This window comes from Pseudonaja textilis, chromosome 1 (genome assembly GCF_049901715.1).
Source record: "Pseudonaja textilis isolate UNSWEBS1 chromosome 1, rPseTex1.2, whole genome shotgun sequence".
NCBI classification, from domain to species: Eukaryota; Metazoa; Chordata; class Lepidosauria; order Squamata; family Elapidae; genus Pseudonaja; species Pseudonaja textilis.
This window is the reverse complement of record NC_141990.1, coordinates 40,454,584-40,479,619: the sequence shown is the minus strand read 5'-3', so window position 1 is coordinate 40,479,619 and position 25,036 is coordinate 40,454,584. Positions and strand designations below refer to the sequence as shown.

Here is a 25,036-nt window from a genome sequence, read left to right as displayed (position 1 = left end):
GGGAGGGGATGGGTGATAAGGAATGATGACAAGATTTAACAATGGAATGGAATGGAAGGATTTTTATTCCTTGCAGAGAGCTGGTCATTTGCATTCTTTAAATAGTCATTGAGGCCAATTGGAGGTTTGTTTGTGTTCTCAGGGTCACCTGAGTAGTGCTAATGGTTGCAGACCATAGGAAGCATTTACACTACACAGGTGACCCTGAGGATACAGATAAACCTCCAAGTGCTTCAAAGACCCTCTAAAACAGGAGTGTCAAACTGGTGGCCTACGGGCCGGATGCATCACGCGCAGGCCACACCCACCCCAGCTCCGCAAAGGGAAAAAACGTCACGATACATCACATGATGGCAATGTGACGCTGCGAGTTTGACACCTGTGCTCCAAGAGGAAGCAGATGACCAGCTGTCTGCAAGGAATATAAATCCTTCCATTCCCCACCATCCAGTCAGAGCTGAAGAAGCTTCTTGGATGAGAAGCCAAACATCTTCAAAGAAAAAAATAAAGTCCAATTGCCTCCTGAAAAACAACCTTTTGGACTTAAACCAATTCCATCTTTTCCTGAGTTCATATTACAGCTATGCTTGGAAAAAAAGCAGCAACTTTTAGGAGTTTCCAAGAGGTGCTGTACAAATAAGTGTCTCCATGTACTCCAAACCACTTTTTTCCCTTCAAAACATTTTTCCCTTCAAGTCACTGTGCAGCCCTAATTTTGGGCTCATAAAAGGACAGGCATCGATTTGTAATCCATCCAGTTTATGGGACCCAGGAATTGGAGGCTTGACCACTTTTCTGTGTTTTTTTTTTCTTGGTTTCAATTAAACAATAGAACGAGGGAGCTATTGATCCTATAGTAGGCTACCATTTATGGTTTTAGCTATTTTTTTAATTATAATTTGTGACTCTTAAATTATGTATATCTGCTTAGTATATTTCCAGAAATACAGAGGGAAATATAAGGCCATCCTTGTGAAGCCAGCACACAAAAAAAGCCAAACTATAAAGAAATAACAAGTGTAATTCAAAGCAAATTTCCTTTATATTAGTCATTTTCTCTGACCTTTTGGAAGAAGAATAGAATAAGCATTAAGCAACATTATTATTTGTGTTTATATGTCATCTCTCTCTGTCTCTCCCTTTTATTACCAGAGCTTTAATAATACACATACAAGAAGCATAAAAGGCAGTCATATGTCTTCCTTGGATTTTGAACTTCCTTACTTTCTGGAAGCAGCTCTGCAGAGTGCATATGTGGCTCATTTAAAGAGAGGGTATGTACATAATGAACATTATTCCACATAAAAAATATATCGTGGATATCGTTCTGTTCAAAGCTACCAGTAGGTAATACAGGTAGCCCTCGACTTACTAACACAAATGAGTCCAAAATTTCTGTGGTTAAGTGTGAAAATATGTTAAGTGAATTTTGTCCCATTTTATGACCTTTCTTGCCACAGTTGTTCAGTGAATCAGTGCAGTTGATAAGTTAGTAACCCAGTTGTTAACCTAGCTTCCACATTGACTTCGCTTATTAGAAGGTCACAAAAGTTGATTGATCACCTGACCTCAGGCCACTGCATAAATATGAGTCAGTTGCCAAGCATATGGATTTTGATCACATGATCATGGGGATGCTGCAAAGTTTGTAAGTGTGAGAAATGGTCATAAGTCCCTTTTATCAATGCCGTTTAACTTTGAATGATCCCTAAATTAACTGTTGTAAGTTAAGGACCACCTGTAGAAGCGACAACTGCTGGAAATTGTATGATGCTGTACATTCATATGAAATACGGAATAGAATAGAATGAATAGAATTCTTTATTGGCCAAGGCTTGGACTCTCACCTCGTGGTCACAGGTGAGATGGAACAGGGTACAATAAGCAATCAAATCATACCAGGAAACAATCAATATAAATCATAAGGATACAAGCGACAAAGTTACAGTCATACAGTCACAAGTGGGAGGGGATGGGTGATAAGGAGTGATGAGAAGATTAATAGTAATAGTAGTGCAGACTTTGTTAATAGTTGGACAGTGTTGAGGGAATTATTTGTTTAGCAAAGTGATGGCATTCGGGAAAAATCTGTCCTTGTGTCTAGTTGTTCTGGTGTGCAGTGCTCTATAGCGTCGTTTTGAGGGAAGGAGTTGAAACAGTTTATGTCCAGGATGTGAGGGGTCTGTAAATATTTTCACAGCCCTCTTTTTGACTCGTGTAGTATACAGGCCCTCGATTGAAGGCAGGTTAATAGTAATTGTTTTTTCTGCAGTCCTAATTATCCTCTGAAGTCTGTATCTGTCCTGTTGGGTTGCAGAACCAAACCAGACAGTTATAGAGGTGCAGATGATAGACTCACTGATTCCTCTGTAGAACTGTATAAGCAACTCCTTGGGCAGTTTGAGCTTTCTGAGTTGGCGCAGAAAGAACATTCTTTGTTGTGCTTTCTTGACGATATTTTTGATGTTAGGTGTCCATTTTAGGTCTTGTGATATGATAGAACCTAGAAATGTGAAGGTCTCTACTGTTGATACTGTGTTGTCTAGTATTGCAAGAGGTGGTAGTATGGGAGGGTTTCTCCTAAAGTCTACCACCATTTCTATGGAGATGTTGAAGTAAGGTCCTTCACTTGTCCAATTTATGATTGAGTAGCAGGAATGGATTTACTAGACTTGCCGAGATACAGGTAATTACAAAAGTTCATTTAGTGACCATTCAAAATCACAACAGCACTGAAAAAAGTGACTTATGACTATTTTTCACACTTACAACCTTTGCAGCATCTCCATGATCATGTGATCAAAATTCAGAGGCTTGGGAACTTGTTTATATTTATGACCATTGCTCTTATGTGATCACCTTCTGCGGCCTTCTGACAAGTGAAGTCAATGGGAAAGCCAGATTCACTTAATAACCCGCTTACTAACTAATCAACTGCAGTGATTCATTTAACTGTGGCAAGAAAGGTCGCAAAATGGGACAAAACTCACTGAACAAATGTCTCACTTAATCACAGAAATGTTGGGCTCAATTGTTGTCGTAAGTCGAGGACTACCTGTGTTTGTTTTCAGCATTAATGAAAAAGGCACCTTGGAGGCAAACAGGTTGTACACACATAAAGCACCTTCATCTAATTGCTAATTTTGGTTGAGTGGGTTTGTTTGAATACCCCTAAAGTCCCCCCTGTGTTCAACTGGCAGAAAGATGTACCACCCATGTGAATGCAATACAAATCTTTATTTAACCACCAATAAGGAAATATTAACTGTTAGCCGAGTTATCGTTCTAGGAGTCTAAATTACAAGAAAATTTAATTGTAATTCTCTCCCCACTGTTTTTATAGAGAGGATCAGTGTAGGAAGAAAAAAGTACATTGGATTGGATCTCTTTTTTTTCTCTGCCACAAGAGGGTGCAGACAGATCTCTTCACAAGCCAAGTAAACAAAATGTGGAAAGTGAAGTGGGTCACTTGATGTTCTTGTTAGATGAGTGATTTCTAAATGCAGTGTGATTAGAGAAATGGTTTTGTTTCTTAAGTTAAGAGTGGAAGTATGTAGAGTTCTCCTAAGTACAACAAATCCTTACAGGCTGCAATGTGATTTCAGGGAATAACATTTGTGGTATGTGAATTATGTGCCTGTGTGCATCTGTTTTCTTTCAGATAGGCACTTCAAATTTGTTGACATCTCAAGTGCACATTTCTTGGTGTAAAATAAAATAATAACTGGTTTTCAGATTGAAGCAGGAGGAACTTCCATAGAAAGCTCATGGATTCTAGAAGTTTGCTATGAAGTTTACAAGAAAAGTGGGCTTACTGTCAACAAAACTAATTTGCAACATTTCCTAAATTCAGGGAAAGAGATGTACACATTCTCTGAACCAGGAATGGATAGCTAATCTGAAGATAGTAGTTGAAAATTGTGGCACAATTTTTTCATTATTCTGCAGTAGTAAATAGAGATACATGTTAGGCTAAGAATTAAACTACATTTAATATAAATTTTAAAATGTCTCCAGATTAAGCTGGTTCCCGTAGTATATTCTACCATCGTTCAAGAGCTGAACATGAAGTAACATGCCTTGTCTGCCATATTTTATCCTCAGCATTATCCTATTAGGGTGACATATGATTCCATAGTACTAGGCCTCTGTCTGACCACTCTTCTAGCTAGGCACAATGGGAGAAGACACTGCCTTCTGACAAACCTTAAGTATGAAGTGTACGTTCTTCTTATCAGTCGCCATCTGGGAAAGTATTCTTTGAAGATTTGCTGACTTGCCTTATTACTATAACCCAACCTGAGCATGTGTACATACGTATGTATGTATGCATATATTCATGAATGTACATATATTTAATGCAAGAGAGATTCTTCTTATGTTCATAATTCATGGACAATTCAGCCTTGCTTTTCACACTTGATTTTTTTTTCCTTTAGCAATATTATTCAAGGAATAAGAAATCTAAGAGAATTGTTAAGAACCATGGAAACAAAGGCTACTCTGAGCTTCAGAATGGTAAATTCAATCCCTGGATTCCACATTAGCTCTCTTGGCAGAAGCCTGTAAACCAACCTCCCTCCCTCCCTCTTTCCTTTCTTCCTTTCTTCTTAGCATGTAAGTTTGATGTTGCAATTCTGAGTTAACTAACTGATTAATATGGTCAAATGGAACATACCTAACTTTGGTAGTTTTTCTACTACACAGGATTATTATAAAATCTAGATGGGGGAAAATTATATAATTAGGCTTCGCTGCCTAATGTAAACTTTTTAAAAAAATTATCTTGTCACAATATGAGCCTTACTTAACATTTCTGTAGAAACAGCATACTCATAGAGGTGAAAGGAAGAACTGGAAAGGGAGAGGTTCAAAAGTTGCATTTGAACAGATTAGATCAGAGGTTTGGAATTTTGAGTTTGACCTGGGATGGACCAGCTTTTATTTTAGAGAGTTTCAGTATCCTTCTTTCCTCCAAGAGCTATTTTAGTCAGTTTTTGTATGTTACTGGGAACTTTTTTTTAGCAGCAGCAACAGCAGCTACAAATGACAGGAATTGCAAGAAATATAATTCCATGGTTCTAGCAACTGATGAATGCCATTTTTAGCATTCAAAGATATTGCACCCACATCCAGATTGCTGCATAGTACGACCATTTATTACCATTTGCATGTCAAAATACTAATGTAGATTTTTGCAGTATCAAAAGAATGAAGCATGGATCCTACATTCAGTCTGTTTCAAAACAAGATGGCATAGTAGAAAAGACTTACTTACTCTGAAACTAAAAATTATTCTATTTTAGATTAACAATAATATAAGCTTGACTTTCATAGACCAGGGAAAAGCATTTTGCCTTTCCTCCTCTGTTGATTAATGCAGTTATTGAAGATTGTATATAGATGTAAATTTGAAAAATGCCCAACACCAAACAACTGGGGTGCTTTATACTATAAAAAAAATTAGAACAATGAAATGAAAGAAGAAAGAGATGTGCGCCTATAAAAAAGAACTATACATAACAAACCCAAATCTTATAGAGGTTCATCACCCAAGATGAGCAAAAATGGAACCTCATCAGGGTGGGAGCCATGTATCTGTCTGAGGTGGCGGGAGGAGATATTATTTTAGAAGGTGGATACTGTAGCAGGAAAAGTGTTCTTCATCCACCTAGATCACAGTATTTAATTCAATGGGCAGAAATCGTTGGAGATAGCTAGTTCTTTAAGTAATCAGGCTCTATGTCATGTAGAGTTCTATATGCTAGCCAGTATCTTGAATTGCACCCAGAAACCAGAAGGTTCATGGGGCAGTGTTATCATGTGGACAAACTACTGTACTTATGATTGATTTTCAAGGGCAGTTCCATGTATGCCTCATTGCTGCATTCTTTTTTGGGGGGTGGTAGGTGGGGGGGGAGGAGAAGTGCAGATTGATAGAAAAACATAAGGACAAATATGCTGTAAAAAACAGATGAAAAGTTCATTATTTTACCATCTCTTCATAGGGAGATTCTGTATGGAATGAACTTGTGGGTAGTTCTTGTTTTCCCTTTGATCCACAGAGTTCTGAGGAGTTGATGGCTCCTTTTGTTGCTGCGGTTGTTGGCTTTGCTAAAGTTAAGCCATCTTCAGCCCTCCATTGCTTCCCTGGAAGTCTACAACAGTCCATTGTTGGGGTATTTAGGGAATGACCCACCTGATGAAGGAACAGGTACAAATATCACACTAGATTTATCTGTACAAAATCCTTCTTGGCCATAGCTGCTACCTGCTCTTCAAACAAACGATCAGAGTCCAAGATGACTCCAGATTGTACAACAATCTTGATTGGAATAATCAGCCAATCTCATTGTACACATGTTGTACTCTGACAATAAAGATAATAATAATAATAATAATAATAATAATAATAATAATAATAATAATAATAATAATAATAATAATAATAATGCAGCTTCCATCCAAGATGGAGACCTTGAGACCAGAGGGCTGAAATATTCATAGTTACTTGGTCTTTTCAGGCAGAGAGAAAGTGTCAAACTCTGTGGCACCCCACCAGCAATGGGCCATATATTTGATTTCTTCTCCTCCATCAATGCCGATTGGCCTCAGTGAAAGAAGAACCAGAATAACACCACAATGTGGTGTCTCCCCCTCTCAGTTCCTTCATTCTGTACAGAAGGATATTGTGGGTAGTGACATGAAACTCTATTTCTTAGAGAGTTCTCTGGAGCTCTTATCGGATCACCTTCTCAACAACCTTTCCTAAAAAGAGGAAAATTGTCCAGGATGATTAGGTCCAGTGATGGCTTCTTGAGGGAACAGAATACCACCCCCCTTTCAGAGCTAAAGGGTCACCCCGTTTCTTAAAAAAATAAAGCTTTAACACAAGCATGGGTTCTTTTTGTGACACGACTGTCACTGCCCCTCCCTTCATAATGTAGACTCTAATATCATGCTTGCAATAATGGGCTTAACCAGGATTAAAAAAATAAAATCCCAAATCTTGTCCATTTCTCAGACCTCAACTATTGTTCTTGCCCCAATGTTTGTAAATAGTGATTATTGCAAACATTTTCCCTACCTGTTCTTCAAAAGGGTTTTAGCTCCCTTAAGAGATGTTCCTTACAATTCCCAGAATTTTGAGCAATTTCCACACTAGGGAATTCTGGGATGGAAGGCTGAATACGTGGAGGCATGCAAATTGGAGCTGTGCTATCGTGTCCAAGAATGCTGTGTGGTGCCATACTTGTCCCCCACAACTTTGTGGCCTGTGTAGCCCCCAGTCACAACCAGGTTGCTCATTCTTGGATTTTTTTTTAGTTATGCTATAGTACCAAAACTATAGTACTGAAACTAAGACAGTGATCCCTCACACTAATGGAATAGTGAAGGGCAAAGGGTTCTATTACAGCCCAAATGTCTCTTAAATGCACATGGACCAAGTACACCACATTCACACACAAGAAATGTGGGTCACATCTATTCAAAGAGCATCAACTGATGGCATTTGAGGACCAGCTTGTGATTGAAGTCCACTGACTACCACTTGGTAGATTGGTAAGCATAAAATATGCTGTAGCTGAAGGATCATCGGGATGGTCAGTATTATAGCTGGAGGCAGAGGAACCAAAATGATTGTCCAGTTTTATGGATGAGATAATCAAGGAATCAATGGAACTTGTAGATGCAGTGAGAAAAATAGCCGAGGCAATCAGAGGATTAAGTCCTAATTATTGTTAAAAATCACAACTTAACATTCAGAGGTACCCTTTATTGTGCTTAATACAAAATGAAAGCCAAAAAATCTAATATTTTCTCCTGGACTAAGCTGGAAGGGAAAAGTGCAGTACAATGCTGAGTTGCATTGTGACATTTGAGTATAATCACCTTTACCATAATGTATTAACAGTATCATTATTTCTGATTTTTAATATGCCCTGGAAGGATAAAATCTTGTATTCTTGCATTGTGCTACCAATACTTTTAATAATTTGTTTTTAATGTAATAGATATAAAAGTTTTGAAGTAGAATTAACCTGCCAAAATTTCTAAGTTAATTAATTTGGAATGTTGAATGGCAGTGTGTAAATTTCACTTGTGACCAGAAAATGTATTCTAAGCAGAAAAATGCTTTTTCTTCTTTGCTTTGCCAGAAGCTGATATAAATAAAATATGGAGTTACTTTTTGCCTGGTGTTATTCATAACAAAAGTGAAACAAACTATTTAATATGTTTAGTATTTATTTGATTTGTCAATCTCTTACAAGATACAGGAATAAGAATAAATATAGTTTTGAATACATGAGATAGATACTTATAAAAAAAATAAAAAACAATAGGACAGGGACGGTAGGCACGATTGGTGTGCTTGTGTGCGCCCCTTACAGGCCTTTTAGGAAGGGGGTGAGGTTAAAGTTTTGGGGGGTTGGGGAAGAAACCACAGAGTCAGGTAGAGTATTCCAAACATTGACCACTCTGTTGCTGAAGTCATATTTTCTGCAGTCAAGTTTGGTGCGGTTAACCTTGAGTTTGTATCTATTGTGTGATCTTGTATTGTTATGATTGAAGCTGAAGTATTCATTTGCAGGTAGGACATTGCAATGTATGATTTTATATACTATATTTAGATTGGACCAGAGGCGGCATAGTTCTAGGTTTTCTAGGTCTAGAGTAGAGTAGAGGAGCGGAGAACTCTTCTTGTGAAATATTTCTGGACTTTTTCAATTGTGTTAATATCAGATACATGATATGGGTTCCAGACTGATGAGCTGTATTCAAGTATAGGTCTAGCAAATGTTTTGTATGCTCTAGTTAGTAGAAGAAGCTACGTAGGATTAAATTAACAACTCTTAATGCCTTTTTGGCTATGTAGTTACAGTGGGCTCTAGCACTTAGGTCAATATGAGTGTTGAACTGTGCAATAAAGAAAACATCCACTGAGAAGACAGAAAGTAGATGTTTTTAGAGGAAAGTTCCATTTTCAAACATTTCCCATTGTTGTCTGTACTGAAGGGCCATAAAAAGCCTAAATACAAACATATAAGGTACACATACTAACACCTACAAGCACAGAGCAGAAATTATTGTGTTGGCCTCTTTAGAGCTCCCTTCCGCAATATAGTACTTACAATTGTTTATTCCTTCTTATGCAACTCAATGCATCCTGTGTTTTGCACTGGCTCATAGCATAAGATGAAATCTGTCTTTTGAGTTTTTAAAAATGTATTTTTCAATTTCTTTCAATTCTTCACCAGACAGCTACCAAACAACTGGCAGAGCTGCTCCTCCACTCCCTAAGTGAAGATTGTTACTGGAGTCCCTTATCTGACCCACTTCCCGAGTTCATGAAGAAAGAGGACAATGCTTATATTTGTACCACCTTACGTCGAAAACTACAGCAACACGCTGGAGATAAGTACGGACCTAGGAGCTTACAGAATTTTAAAAACATCTTAACTACTGAAGGGGAAGAGAGCTATTAATTAGAAATAATAGCCAGGTCTTCTGTTAGAGGTCTCTGGTAATAATAGTTTTAGAAAAAAAAATAAGCTACATTCTGTATCTGGAATTTTAAATCAATTTAATACCTGCTCTTTGGGGTAGGTTTCAGTTCATAGTACAAATACTAAGTAAATCATCCTATGTAAAATATATAACTATACAGAGTAACACCAGAAAGTAAAATAATTATGAAAATTAATTTTTAAAGGCTTTTAAAATTCCCTTACATTAATAGGTCAATTGAACAGAGAAGGGCAAATGGAAGTTTGCCAGTGTTATTGAGTAGTAGATATCCTAAAATGAAAGACTCAGTCATATTAATAGAGATAATGCCACACATATCTTGCTGGAAATACGAGGGGGCCAAATCAGAGAAGGTCCTGGAATTCATCAATCAACCAGCTCTTTCTGAAGGATCATCCCTCAGTTGCAAGGTTCTCATAAGCTGATCCATGTGCAGGCAATCTGGGCCCAAATGCTTTAGATTCAATGCTGTCAGAACGCCCAGGAGCTAAACTGTTTCCTGAATAAAGAGTTTTTGACCAATCATTTGCTCTCCCTCGTCACAGATGAGTTATCTCCTCTATAGCTTTTAGTCATTCCAGTCTGAAGAAACGATTATATAACAAATTAATCATGCATGAGATGTTTCACATTACTAATCCTGTGGTGCTATTAACAAGAGTCTCCCATGAGCATAATTCTTATTGTTGCTTATATTTTGAAAAAGCCTGTTTGTCTTTCAGCATCTATAGCCCCCATGACAACGTTGAAGAAGCTCTCCTCCTCCTCCTGATCAGCGAATCCATGGTAAGCAAAATAAAAATAGCTGTAAAGAAGGATAGCAATTAAGCATTTCATAATAATCACCATTATGCTTTTATGAAGGGAATTCCAGGTGTCTTTTCTAAGCTACAAATTCAATTAATGTCCACAAAAGCATACCTATGGATTGAACATGAAACAATCACCTCCAATACAGAGGAATCGGCTGTTATTTTTTTCTAAAGCATCAATGAATGGTGCCCAATTTTAAATAAGGATTGAATGAATTGCCTGAAAAAATGTAATAGAAAATGTGACTCAATCTGGTGAATTTTTCTTAGTGTCACAGGGGGACAATTTTTTCCATCTTGTTCCCAAAATAGGCTTAACGAGAAAGCAGTCTTTTGTTTGTTTGTTTGTTTGTTTTAAAAAATTCTGAATCCATTTTCTTGGACTTGATGGATTTATGGTGATACATCTCTGGAGAAGTGGGACAGACTTTGTAATGCTTTTCTAAGAATTAAATAAGTAAAATAAACAGCAGGAGATCATATCACAGAACTGGCTTTATATGACTGTACAGGGAAGAATTCATTCCCAAGACTAAAATCCTAAACAGTTACATGAGAATTTGTTTCATTTTAATTGGAGGCTGAACAAACTGAAATGATCCTTTAGGTAGCTGACTGCGGGTGTTGTGAAAAGCTAGCTATTTGTTAGTCATTTATAGTGCAATCCTAAGATTTATTCAAAACACTTCCAACAATTCAGCACTCTAATATTTCTAGTGCCCTGTTTGTTATAGTCTGGCAGCTTAGAATTGAGAACTGAGAGATACTTATATCTTTTTGCCTTTCCTATTCAAATAAATAAAAAATTCCACTGTATGCAGTATAAGTGGTTGTGGGTAGGCCCATTCTGAACTGCAGCCTTTGGGTCTTGCTTTAGCTTGATGTGTTTGGAAGCCATTTATAGTAGCAGAGAGAAGGACAATGGCTTGTGTATATCAGGATCAAAATGACTGACCTTGAATGAAAGTGGGGACTGCAGTTTGCTGTCCTGCTTTGGATACTTTTAGGCAAGCATCATATTTATTTTGTATTGTATAATGTTATATTATCAGTTAATACAGTTGTATATATGCATATCGTGTATGATATATTACAGTGTGCTATATAATGCTTGTATTAGAGCAGTTTTTATGTGTTTCTGAAATATACGCAAATGTAAATTATTCAGACTTATTTGGGAGCAATTGTTTTGGGCAGGTTCATCTTCAGGCGACTGAGAATCAAAATAGATGGAATTGACATATTTTTCTTTGATTACAAGCTCTTTTGTGATGGTCGAATGGGATAATGGAAGTTGGAACCAAAGGTACATCATGACTGGGAAGGTGGCTTTCCTGTGAGGTCATGTATTAAACTTAAATCACACCATTTTTACATTTCCTACCAACTATAGAGGGAAAATGGGAACAGGGGTATCCTCAGGGTATGTATCAGTACATTCATTGATACATATCTGTATACATTGATTGATGTAAAATCAGTCAGAGATTTGATTGCACCCATCATGGTTGCCACCTTGATATTTTTAGTACACCCTGCAGACACGCCTGGTTTGGGCCAAAAGTTTCTTAACCTTTAGTTGATTTTAAAACTCTGTACCTCCATGAAAGTTAAAGATTGGAACATAAATCTGGCCAGCCTTCTGATCAAAGGTTATAGAAGAATTGGTTTCTTTAAAGACTGAGGAATTGTTTCATTGCTCATGAAAACTTTGGACTTTTTGCTGCAAGACATTGTGTTTCCAGTTATGCCAAGACAAATACAAGATTTATGTTTGTAGAGCTATTGAAGAGTCAAAAGAATGAATGTATTGTGCCTATTACTTTTGATTTCAGCTTATCTTTTGTATTGTTTTCCAATCTAAATTTTATTTTGCTCATACTGAAATTTTTAAAAAGAATCAGTGCTTTTAGTAAAACAGCAGGATTCTTGAAATGCTAATAGTATAGATCAACTGGGTACCATTACTTACAACAGCTGTGTTAATGAACATGGCCTTTGCAAAATGTGGTTTAAGGGAATTTCTGAAGCTTCCAGGCTAAGTTGCTCATGAGAGTTACAATCCAATTACTTTGAAGAAGAAGAATTGTTTACATGTACATATAGTGTGAATAGATATACCATGATATAGTCATATTTCATATTTCTTTTGCAGTCTATGATAGCTGTATATTTACATGTACTGTTAAAAGGCCACATTAACACACTTTCCTCACATTCTTGAGTCAGGAGTTATTTCTATGTAAACTGTGCTGCCCCCATAACCCATCATTATCACATCTCAGCAAAGAAATCAGGCAATGATGCTACCCACACACACAGTCTAATATGAAATACTTTCAGAGTGGTGTCTGATGGGTTCTAGACTCAATGTCACGTCATGGAAAACTAACCACCACCAATTGCTTTCCTGAACATTTGTGTCAAGCATCTTGCAATCAAAAAGACAAGTTTCTCACAGAACTAGAGTAGACAATTTTATTACAGTGAGAAAGGAATTTTAGCTTAGGAATCTTGGAGTCTTGATATGTATACCGTGGGCATTTGTTGAATCAGGTTTCACCTAATTTGTACTTGCACCTTTGGTTTCTTTCTGCCTAAGTGTAAAACCTTGTTTTTTTTCCACATTAAATTTCATGTTATTGGATAGGGTCCATTGTGCAAGTCTGTCAGGAATTTTTTGGATCCTGAGCTTGTCTTCTGGATTGTTTCATTTCAAATCAGATTTCTCCCAGCAGCTATGAATCTTTCCTCTTTTTTATTATTTTAAAACTTACATTTATTATTGTTTTATTTTTATGGCCTTTTCTGGTTTTACACTTGTCTAATTTCTTTCTTCTCCCATTTGTGCCTTCTCCTGAAAATGAGTCCTTGCCTTTCCTGATCAGCTGTTCATTACTAAAAACAACTCACCTTCCTGAATCTGTTTCAAAGTGTGATAGGTAGAATTTGGTCTTTTGTATTTTATGTTTTGAAGAATGTGTTTTTGGTTTTATCTTTTTACTTGAAAGACAACTTTTGGCTGCTTTCAGGTCTCCTCCATCACAAGAATACATCTTCCCTAAATACTTTCTCTTTCCTGCTACCTCAGAAATGAAGACCAACTCATCACATCATCACAAACACTGGCCCTGCCAATCTCTGGACCTGAAATAATTTTGTTATTTTGATCAGCCTTGATGCCTTCCAACCATGGTGGACATCAGTTCTTGTATGGACTGTGCTGCTGAGATCATTAAAACTGTGATTCATCACATATTCAGAAAAAAACCCAGACTAGAAATGGTAGACTTTTTAAGCATCATTGATCTTAATCTCTTGAAGATCTGCATTCAGTCTACCATGACTTTGATAGTCATATCAAAAAGAGAAATATGATGCAAAGACAAGGTCTTTCTCAAAGCCAAAGCCAAAATGGCCATAGAAGTTGTGCCTAGTGACTGGTCATGGAAGGGATATTCTCACAGTGAACTTAACGGAGTAATTGGAGATAAGCAATGACATCCCCAACTCATCCTTAAGATAGCCTATATTTTCCACATGAGAGATCGGGGTCAGGACACCACTCCAAACCAGAACAGCTAAAGATGACTTGAAGCTGTTTCAGTGGAGGGGCGATAATGAGTAGAAGATAATGTCATGAAGACATGTCCCTCAAAAATAGCCTGCACAGTATTTGTGCCATAGGAACTAGGTTGTGAGAATAAGCCTTAAATATAGTTTAACAGAATTAGTCAACAACATTGGCTAGTTAGTCTTGCAATGAAAATTATATGAGATTATAAAGATAGTTTACTAAGGGAAATCTTATTTTTAATATTTAATATTTCTTTTAAGGACACAAGTCATAACTTTTTCATTTCCAAACTCCCAATTGTGTAAAATCATTCTTTTGTTTTCACACTGCAGATTTTAAGGCCTGGCTCAAATGTATTAGCTGCATGCTTAAATATGCAGTGCCTCATGCTTATAGAATGCATGGTGAAACCAAGTCCTTAGTGCAAATAAAAAAGCTCAAAAGATACTCCAAGCCTGTTTTAACTGTATGTACCCTCCAGCGACTTTTTCAGTTAGTTCCGGATGTTGTTTAATATTACAAGAATTAGAAATGGAGTTTAAAAAGGAACATTTTCCCCATCAACACTTTCTTCTCTTTCTCCCACCCTTACCACCTCCACAAAATCCGCAATCAGTTTGCAATGTTTCAATTTACATATAGAAAATCTTTTTCTTCTTCAGTACAATTCATATAACTGCTATGGGCCATCTTCACGGCATTGATTTTCACGTTACTAGTTAGCTAATGTGTTCCTTTCAATTTGATATTTCCCTTCATGCTGCACACTAGCACAAGAGATCACAAGGTTAGTAAAATAAGAATGGCTGCCCTCTCTCTTCTTATTTGAAACAAGCAGTCTCTGGCTAATTCTAATGGATATTGTATCGAACATAAGAAGAGCTTGGAATAATTCATGTAAAGTATCATGGACACCTGGCATTTGATCTTAGAAAAACTGTTCTTGTTTATTATTTACTTATTCAGTTTAACCCCTTCGGTTCAAAAGGCATATTTTCTAGCTCAGTTAAATAGGATTCTTATAATTAATGGGTGATTTATGTCAGAGAAAAAGAGAGACAAATTGAGATCTCTGGTACATAGGAATTTACAGCTAAGACTCAACCTAGTATTGTTTATTCCAGCAGTAAGTAAATACTAGATTCCAGAAGCTGTTGGACCCCAATTCCCATCAGCCCCACCTGACAGAGGTTACATTTAAATTTGCTAATTCCCTGGTCCCTGTTTATTCTAATTTGGAGCTGATCTCTAAAATCCAGGGGTTTTTATACCACCTGAACAGTTATTTTTAAATTGGTGAGAAGCCCAGCTGAATCTACAGATTCTTAATGTATATGACAACTTAGCTGACAACTTAGTTGTCCAAAAAGTAGAGGGTAAAACTAGAGGGACAGCCATACTGGACCTAATCCTTACAAACAGAGAAGAAGTGATAGAGGGAATTGAAACTGTAGGAACCTTGGGTGAGAGTGACCATGTCATACTAGAATTCGATGTAACACAAACACAAGCAATAGAATATAATGACACCAGAGTATTGGATTTTAAAAGAGCTGATTTTAATAAACTCAGAGAGAACTTGGGAAATATTCCATGGATGAAAATCCTAAAGGGGAAAACAACTCAAGAATCTTGGGAAACTCTGAAAAGTATGATCATAGAAGCCCAGACCAGCATAATACCACTGAGAAAGAAAAACAAGAAATCCAAGAAGAAACCAGCATGGCTGCACATAGATTTCTCTGGCAAATTGAAAGAAAAAAAGGACAAGTACAAAAAATGGAAAGAAGGACATACAACTAAGGCAGAATATCAGCAGATAGCCAGAATCTGCAAAGACAAAGTCGGGATAGCAAAAACTCAGAACGAACAAAGACTTGCAACAAGAGTCAAAGATAGTAAAAAAAAGTTTCTTCCAACATATAAATAACAAGAAAAAAATCAAGGAAACAGAGAGAACTAAGAGAAAAGGCAGCAAGGAAGTAACAGGCAACAGAGAGAAAGCAGAACTGCTTAACTCATTCTTTGCATTGGTTTTCATGCAAAAAGAAACTATAGCTCAACCCACCAAAAACATAACTGTAAAAGACAGAACAGAAATAAAAGTTAAAATAAGCAAAAAAATATTAACAGAACACCTGTCTGATCTTGAACACAAATCACCAGGGCCTGATGGATTACATCCCAGAGTTTTAAAGGAGCTGGCAGAGGTCATCTCAGAACCACTGCACCATATCTTTCAAAAATCCTGGAGCACCGGGGAACTACCAGAGGACTGGAAAAGAGCTGATGTGGTTCCCATCTTCAGAAAAGGAAAAAAAAACAGACCCAGGAAACTATAGACCAATCAGCCTAACATCAATACCTGGGAAGATACTGGAAAAGATAATAAAAAAACAGATCTGCCAATATCTAGAAACAAGTAAAGTAATAACTAGCAGTCAGCATGGGTTTGTTAAGAACAGATCATGCCAAACCAATCTTATTTCATTCTTCAACATAGTGACTAAATTAGTAGACCAGCAAAATACTGTGGACATAATATATTTAGATTTCAGCAAGGCATTTGACAAAGTAGACCACAACCTACTTCTTAGTAAGCTAGAGAAAAGTGGAATAGATAGCACCACCACTAAATGGACTCACAACTGGCTGACAAACCATACTCAATGAGTAGTCCTTAATGGGTCTAAGTCTACATGGAGGGAAGTAAGCAGTGGGGTGCCACAAGGTTCCGTCTTAGGCCCAGTACTCTTCAATATCTTCATTAATGACTTAGATGAAGGAATAGAAGGGGAACTTAACAAATTTGCAGATAATACTGAGCTGGCAGGAATAGCTAACACCCAAGAAGATAGGCTCAAGATCCAGATGGATCTTGACAGACTAAAACACTGGGCCGTATCTAACAAAATGAAATTCAATGTAGAGAAAAGTAAAGTCCTACATTTAGGCAAGAAAAACCAAAAGTACTCATACAGACTGGGTGAAACCAAGCTCAATAGCGGGAACTGGGAGAGGGATCTTGGAGTCCTAGTGGACAACCAGCTAAATATGAGCCAGCAGTGTGCAGCAGCAGCCAAACAAGCTAATGCAATCCTAAGTTGTATTAACAGAGGGATACAATCAAGATCAAGGGAAGTACTAATGCCACTCTATAAAGCCTTAGTAAGACCACACCTAGAGTACTGCATCCAGGTTTGTTCACCACATTACAAAAAAGATGTTGAGACTCTAGAAAAAATACAGAGAAGAGCAACCAGGATGATTAGGGGACTGGAGACTAAAACATATGAAGACCGGTTACAGGAACTGGGCTTGGCTCGTCTAGTAAAGAGAAGGACATGGGGAGACATGATAGTGGTCTTCCAATATTTGAGGGGCTGCCACAGAGAGGAAGGGGTCAAGCTATTTTCTAAAGTGCCTGTAGGCCAGACAAGGAATAATTATGGAAATGAACAAGGAGAGATTTAACCTGGAAATAAGAATAAACTTTCTGACAGTGAGAACAATCAACCAATGGAACAGCTTGCCCTCAGAAGTGGCGGGAGCACCATCACTTGAGACTTTCAAGAAGAGACTGGACTGCTATTTGTCAGAAATGGTGTAGGGTCTCCCACTTGGGTGGGGGGTTGGAGTAGATGACCTACAAGATCCCTTCCAACTCTGATTATCTGTTACCATGTCCTGTATCTGCTACATGCTGCCAATGCATATAATTGAGCTATATGGTTGGTATCTCCCGCTTACTTAATCTGTAGTGTTATGAGTGTAATTTTTAGCAAATTATGCTCTTCTTATCTTCCCATTAATGAATTCTGAAATGAAGAGAAATTAAATACGTTTATGTGTAGAAAGACTATGAACTTTGTTTCACTCTGATAAATGCCAATATAGAGTCTCAATCATCCAGGTTGTGGTTGTCCCAAAGGTGCTTTTCCCAAAAAGGCAACTGGACTTGAAAATGTTTCACTTCTCAATCAAGAGGCTTCTTCAGTTCTAACTGACTGGTGGGGAATGGAAGGATTTATATTCTTTGTAGTTATTTGGTCATTAGCACTCTGAGAGTTGTTAAGGCCACTTGAAGGTTTATCTCACTGAACGAAAGCTGTTCAGTTTTGACTTAGATGGCGTCTTTCGTCCCTCGCTGTCCAGAATGTGGACTTGGCTTTCTTCAAAAGAGTGATCTTTGTCTTTCAAATTCAGATGGACTGCTAAATCTTGTCCTGATGATTTTGTTCTCCTGTGTTCTGCTTTGAATTTGTGAAGTGGCTGTTTTGTTTCCCCAATTACAGGTCTACAAATGTCTTGCTGCATTGCACTGCGTACACCACATTGCTAAATTTGTGTCTGGTGTTTTGTACTTGGGGTGGACAAGCTTCTGCCTTAAAGTATAATTAAGTTTAAAATGTGCCTGTATATTGAAAATGCTCCTGAGATTTTCAGATATTCCTGCAACATATGGAATTACAATCTGCTCCATTTGTTGTTTTCTTTTTTTGTTTGCTGGATCTTTTTGTGGATTTCTGAATTTCACTTTGGTATTTTGGACAGATTCCTGGGATTTGAACTCTAGTTGTGTTCCCTTTGCACAATATCCAGTCTGTCCCATATTTCACCAAGTCTTTAGATGGCGTTACATGTATCTTTTATTTTTTGGTAATCCCCCAAATTATGGTAATTTGCTCATTCAAGTGAATATTTTATCTGCTAAGGCACTCTGTGCTAAGGCATTGCTTTAATGTTCCTAGTTTGGATCACTGACAAATGCTCAAAATAGCTGACTCTGATGTGAGGCTGATTACCAGTTTTCAGAACATGTGGGGGTTTGTTCAGTGCAGCTATTTTTCACAAATCAATAGTGCAGCACTGTTACTGATGGAGAAACTTTTAAATAGTACAGTATACAAAATGGAAAGATGTTAATTAACACTGTTGATTATTATGTACATCTATACATCTCGACATATCTCAGTGTGTGTCTTTTAAATTTTCCTTTACTCTGAGATAAAAAAGTACTGTTGATTATGATGCACAAAAGAATAATTTCCAAAGCAACTTTCTTTTCTTACCCGTCATCAAATAAGTTATATATGTCTTTCTCACACAGTTTTGTTTGTAGTTCTACAAGCTGAACACTAATGTTCGGTTTCCTGCCATATTGGGATGGGAAGAGGTAAAAATTATAGCGTAAGAACTAAAATATGTAGATCATAGTTAAAATCACAAAAAAGCAAAACAAAACAAAAACCCACCAAAATTCCTCCCGCTCATTTCCCCCCTAAAATTTCAGATCTGGTTTTGGATGGTGAATGGTTTGCTTACTCTTTACTGTATAAAAACCAACCAACCAACCAGATGGTTAGCTTCGTCTGCCAGAATTACATTAGAAATTAGTAATATATTATCTCTCAATCAATTTTATTTCTTTACTTGGGGTTTTTCTTTTGCTGAAATGTTAAATAATGAAATTCAGGAAGAGAATATAAGATGAAATGCTGTGCAGATTGTGTAGTACTAACAATTATGCAAACATAAAACTCTGTAAGATAGTGGATGAAAATAAACCAAGACTTTGGATGCAAAATTAGCAAACAGCCAGACACAAGCTTTCCACTTTCAATTTTCTTGACTCTTGCTGAGCTAAGTGACCTCCAAAATATCTCAGAGCTGGCAGAAATGACCTTCCCATCCACATAAATTTTACTGCCACAGTGGTTACAGCCATCTTTCAGTAATAATAAAACCATGAACAGAAATTAAACAGAGCCATCAGCCCCCATATTGAAAACAAATCCCAAGTAATTATTCATATGGGGGACAGATATGTCCATCCAGGGACAATATAGATTTAGACACAGGTACAGTTGTTTTCTATTTGAACAAAGCAATATCTGAAGGAAGTGGGCCTGATATCTGTCTTTGGCTCAGGAGTCTTAAGTTCTGCACCTCATGTTAAAATTATATTCAGTGGCTGATGCCTCTGTTGTATCAGTTGTTGAGGAATAGCAGTGGGAGAAGGTTGCTACACTCCATCCTGTATGTGGGCTTCCCAGAGGCTGCTGTTGGAAAAAACAGGTTGGATTCATCTAGGCCTTGGATTTAATCCAGCAAGGTTTTTCTTTCACATGTGTTGCTCAAACACAGTTGCTATTTTTGGACCTCTTTGTTATTGAGGATTTTTAGAGTGGCATATAACCAGTTAGATATATTATGTTTCTATTTATTTCCGAAATAAAACCAAGTGTGAATTTGAAAAGGATTGTTGTAGTGTAAAACAACCCTAAGACTCATAGACTGGGAGCATTAAGTGTTGTATAGACTAAAATGATGTGCAAAGGTAAGTAAGAAATAATAGGATTAATTGCAGGATAATTATGCTTGAGTGTCAGTTCAGAGAAGAACAGACATTGCAAAAAGATTTATGACTATTATTATGAGTTCACATTTTTTTCAATATATGATAATACTGTACTGTTTCTTGGCTTTTTCTTTGTAATCTGCCTTTTTGAAATAGTCTTGAAAACATCACTTGCTGCAATGTATTCTTGGGCCCATAAAAAAAGCTGAAACCTTTCTAAGATACTTTTGGTCCTCTTTTAAAACATTTCAATTCATTCCCAGGCAAATCAGGATGCAGTGATCAGCCGGGCTCCTGATCAGAAAGATGATCGAGCCATCAGTCTCCAGAGTACATCAGCAGTTTATGATCTTCTGAGTATCACTCTGGGCAGAAGAGGACAATATGTCATGCTTTCTGAGGTATTTATTTATTTATTTATTTGGTGCCATCCAACCTCAAAGTGGCTCACACTAGAATAAGCAAAATATGAAACAAAATAATAAAACAGATGAACCAGACTAAAAAAGTAGGAAAGGAATGAGATAGTGAATCCAGCAAACCACACAGAACACATACCACTATCAGGAGGTTCCAGCCACTTCACTCCAAGGCCTGACTGAACAGCCAGGTCTTTAAGACTCTCCAGAACATGATCAGGGTGAGAGCCATCCGGTTCTCAGAGGCAGCAGCACTCCAGAAGGCAGATGCCATGACAGAGAAGAGATATGCTTCCTGGCTCCTGATAGATGACTTTATTTGATTGAAGGAACCTGGAACATGCCAACCCTGTCAGCTCATATTGGCTGGATAGAAGCAAGCTAGCAACCAATACAACTTGCAGAGAATAATTATCACATTCAGGAAAACTTGGAGTTTCTAAATTGTCTTTCAGGGTAAAATCAATGTAGATCTCATTGAAATAGTCAACCTGTGAGATGATTAAGACGTGAGTGACTAAGGGTTTCCTGGTCCAAGAGAGGATGCAATTGGTATACCAGGTGAAATACATTTTGTATTTCTGGGTCCCCCTTTTTGTAAATTTGCTAAATTTGCAAACTTTTAATTTGCAAATTTTGTAAACATTAAGGCCCCCCTCAAAATATAAGTGTTTGCTTATATTATATTATATAATATATTTTATGCTTATAATATATTATATATTATATGCTTCATTATATGTTTTATCTATTGGAACTATTTTTGCATGTTATATTTTTTGAAGAGATATCTAGAGTCCAGCATTAAAGAAAACTATAGAACCTTGCATCTTAATAATTGAAGGCATTGAAAACACTTTATTGGACCCCATTTGTGCACTTTATCCAGCTCAGATAGCCCTTTCTTCATGCATGCTTTGTTTTTAAGCCTTAGAACACTGCACTATCTGAATGTGTCTCCTCCTTCCATCTCTCTCTCCCTCCTCCCCTGCATATTTATACATATAATCTATACTTTTTGTCCTCAGTGTTTAGAACGAGCAATGAAGCTTGCATTTGGTGAATTTCATTTGTGGTACCAGTTGGCTCTGGCCATGACAGCTTGTGGCAAGGTAAGATTTAAATAAGCAATGTAGATCAGGGCTGTCAAACTAGCGGTTCATGGATGGATATGTCATGCGCTAGCCACACCCACATCTGGCTGAGCGAAAGAGAAAAAAGTTGCGATATGTCACATGACAACACCATGCCGACGCAAGTTTGACACTCCTGATATAGGTAGAATTATTGCTGTTATCTGAACTTGAAAATAAAAGGCAATCTGAAATATTAGTGTTATAATCATGCAAGTATATTAGGTCCCTTTTTTCCTATGTAATATAGTAGTAATTTGTAACAATGATAGTTTTTAATATAGATGCATTGAATGCCTAATAGAGATAACTAAAAGTAAAGCAGTAGGTTCTGCATATTCAGAGAATACTTACAGTATATATTTATACTATAGATAATATGAAAATTTGTGAAGTAGAGAAAATGGCAAATAATTATTTTTTAAAATATGATGAACATAAGCCTATCTGCTTCAGTCCAAAACACAAGGCATCCAAGTTTTTTCTTATTAAAAAGTCTACCAAAAGTTACATAATCCACCTTCAGTTTTCTTATGTCCTTGAAATTTCAGCAGCCAAACTTAAATGGAGAAAAATGTTCTACTTTTGTTGCTGAAGAAATGGGTCTCAAAAACCCTTGCCAATTTATGAAAATCACCTAATGATCAGCCAGAAAATTTAGAATAGATGTTCTTCTGTCTAGATCTCTTTCGGGTTGATTCCTAAACTGAGGAAATATCCTAGAATTAAGCGACTCTATTAGGACTATATAAAGAAAACTTCCTGATAGTAAGATCTATACGGCAATGGAAAAGTCTAAATCTGGAGGCTGTGAGGTATTGATATCTAAAGATTTTTAAGAACAACTAGATGGCCACCTCTCATGAATAGTTTAATTGGTTTTTCTGCACATTGAGGAGGATTGTAGTAGCTCATTGTTCCTAAACCAAGGCAATACATTTCACACATCTTAAAGTTGCCAAGATTGAAAAACATTAAATTAGATGATCCTTGTGATGCCTTTCCTCTAGAATTCTACCAGTCTATGAAAGACTCTGGCAGAAAAAAAAGTCCTCCTTTATCTGATAGTCTTTAATCCTACTTCCAAAATGTTTCTAAGAGAGTCATACTATATTCAAGAGGGAAAGATATAATTGGGAGAACTGTGGAAATTACAACTTTTACTACGCACCATGATGCTAGAGATTCAGGGTTAGGGGAAGAATGATCAGCAAAGATAATCTTATCTAGTGAAGACACTAAAAACAAAATATCTTTTTAAAATTACCCTGGACCCACAGCCAAGTCCAAACTTTATTAAAAACAATATCTTACATTTGATGTTTACTTTCATGTATGTAGTGCTGAAAATGGGACTCATAACAGAAAAAGTTTGATGAATCCTTCTATTTCCCCAGACACCTTCACATTTTGAAAATAAATTTATTCTTTTAAATATAAGCAGATAATCTCTTAGCCTATATAGATTATGCTCGTTGCTTAACAATGGTTGAGAATTACAACATCCTTGGAAAAGATCCTTGGAATAAGTGACTTATGACCCATCCTTGAAGTTATGATTGCTGCACCACTCCCATGGTCACATGATTGAATTTAGGCACATGGCAGCTGGCTCACCTTTATGATGATTGCAGTCTTGCCATTATGGGATCATGATTTGTGACCTTCCCAGCCAGCGTCCAACAAGCTAAGTCAGTTCAGGGAACCTGATTCTGTTAAAGTCCATGGTAAAAAAAGGTTATACAATTTTATACGATCACATGATGACTCACTTTAAGACTGCACTGACTTGCAATGAAAATTCCAATCCCAATTGTGGCTATAAGTTGAGGACTACCTTGACTATAAGTAGTCCTTGACTTACAATCATTTATTTAATGACTGTTCAAAGTTATGACGGTGCTGAAAAAAATGGCCTATAACTGCTCCCTACACTTACGAATGTTGCAATGTCCCCATGATCATATAATCAAAATTTGGATGCTTGGCAAAAGCCATACATTTCCAATAATGGCTGCATGCTGGGGTCACGTGGTCCCCATTTCTATGACCTTTCCAGGGGCCTTCTGACAAAAAAATGTTTGGGTGAAGCACTAGCCAGATTTTATTCTTCACTAAGGCATTGAAATATGTATAAACCTGATGTTATGCATTTGTTGATTTAGATAAAATAGAAGGTAAGTGAACAGAATTAAATTAAGGAATCTTTTGCATGGATCTGGTGGTGAAAGTTGGTCATTGAATGCAAAAATAGAAATATAAGTTGGAAGTAAATAGTGCTTCTAATATAATAAGCTAATTGTTCAATACTGAGCATGGAATGATATCCCCTAGATAGCAAAACCAGAAGTGATAAGATCAAGAATGCTGTACTTGGTCACAATGAGAGCTAGATAGAATGGATAAGGATCAAATACCAAAACAAATATATGAAAGAAGAATGAATACTACAAGAGGAAGGGAGAAATAGAAAATTATTGGATGGTATTTATGATTGGATTTATGATCCAATTATGATGGGAGGGAAGCAATATAAAGAACAAAAGGTATCATGGAGAGAAGGATGGTTGATAAGGATAGAAAGATACATACTGAGAGTTACAGTGATTAATATTGCTACAAACTAGATTTATCTATTTTTTCTTATCTCATGTTTTAATTTATTTGGTTTATTTTTTCTATAATTTCTTGTCTCCTTTTGCAATTTGAATAACATTGCTTACTGCAAAAGATAATAGTTTGAGGCATGTATATAAGTCAGATGCAAATGTGTGGTTAAATCATATCTTTCTCTTAAAAGATACCACTAAATATGCTTTTCTGATCTCTAGCATACTTAGAAAAACTGTCACTGTATTCCATATTAGGGCCTACAGGGCAGGTGTATAACTATTATATTTTGTGTTCTACTGGAATCTCTAGACAGAAATACAAGCCAGAAAGCTAGAAAGAGAAGAATTTAAAAACTAAACTAATAAAAAACTTAAGAACTTCAATGTGATTTTTATTTTTATTAAAAAAGAAAAGGCACAACGAAGGGAACAAAATGAGAAAAGAAAATGGCCTTGTTACAAGTGGATTTTACCAAGTGTAGAGAAATATGACATTGCTTACCTTGCTTTCTACCATTCTGTTCAACAAGCACAGCTTAGAGGCAGAGCTAAGCACTTGTTCTTTACACTCAAATTAACCATGACTTTCAG

At 36.8% G+C, this 25,036-nt stretch overlaps 1 protein-coding gene across 1 annotated transcript in view; it reads left to right on the top strand.

Moving 5' to 3' along the window:
• TTC7A (tetratricopeptide repeat domain 7A) overlaps window positions 1-25,036 on the top strand; it is a 159,727-nt gene that overhangs the window by 16,125 nt on the left and 118,566 nt on the right. Inside the window, exons 5-10 of the mRNA XM_026695868.2 lie at window positions 1,153-1,274; window positions 4,440-4,518; window positions 9,261-9,421; window positions 10,254-10,317; window positions 20,545-20,682; window positions 21,729-21,812. Coding sequence (XP_026551653.1) covers window positions 1,153-1,274; window positions 4,440-4,518; window positions 9,261-9,421; window positions 10,254-10,317; window positions 20,545-20,682; window positions 21,729-21,812 — 648 coding nt within the window. The remainder of the gene's footprint in view (window positions 1-1,152; window positions 1,275-4,439; window positions 4,519-9,260; window positions 9,422-10,253; window positions 10,318-20,544; window positions 20,683-21,728; window positions 21,813-25,036) is intronic.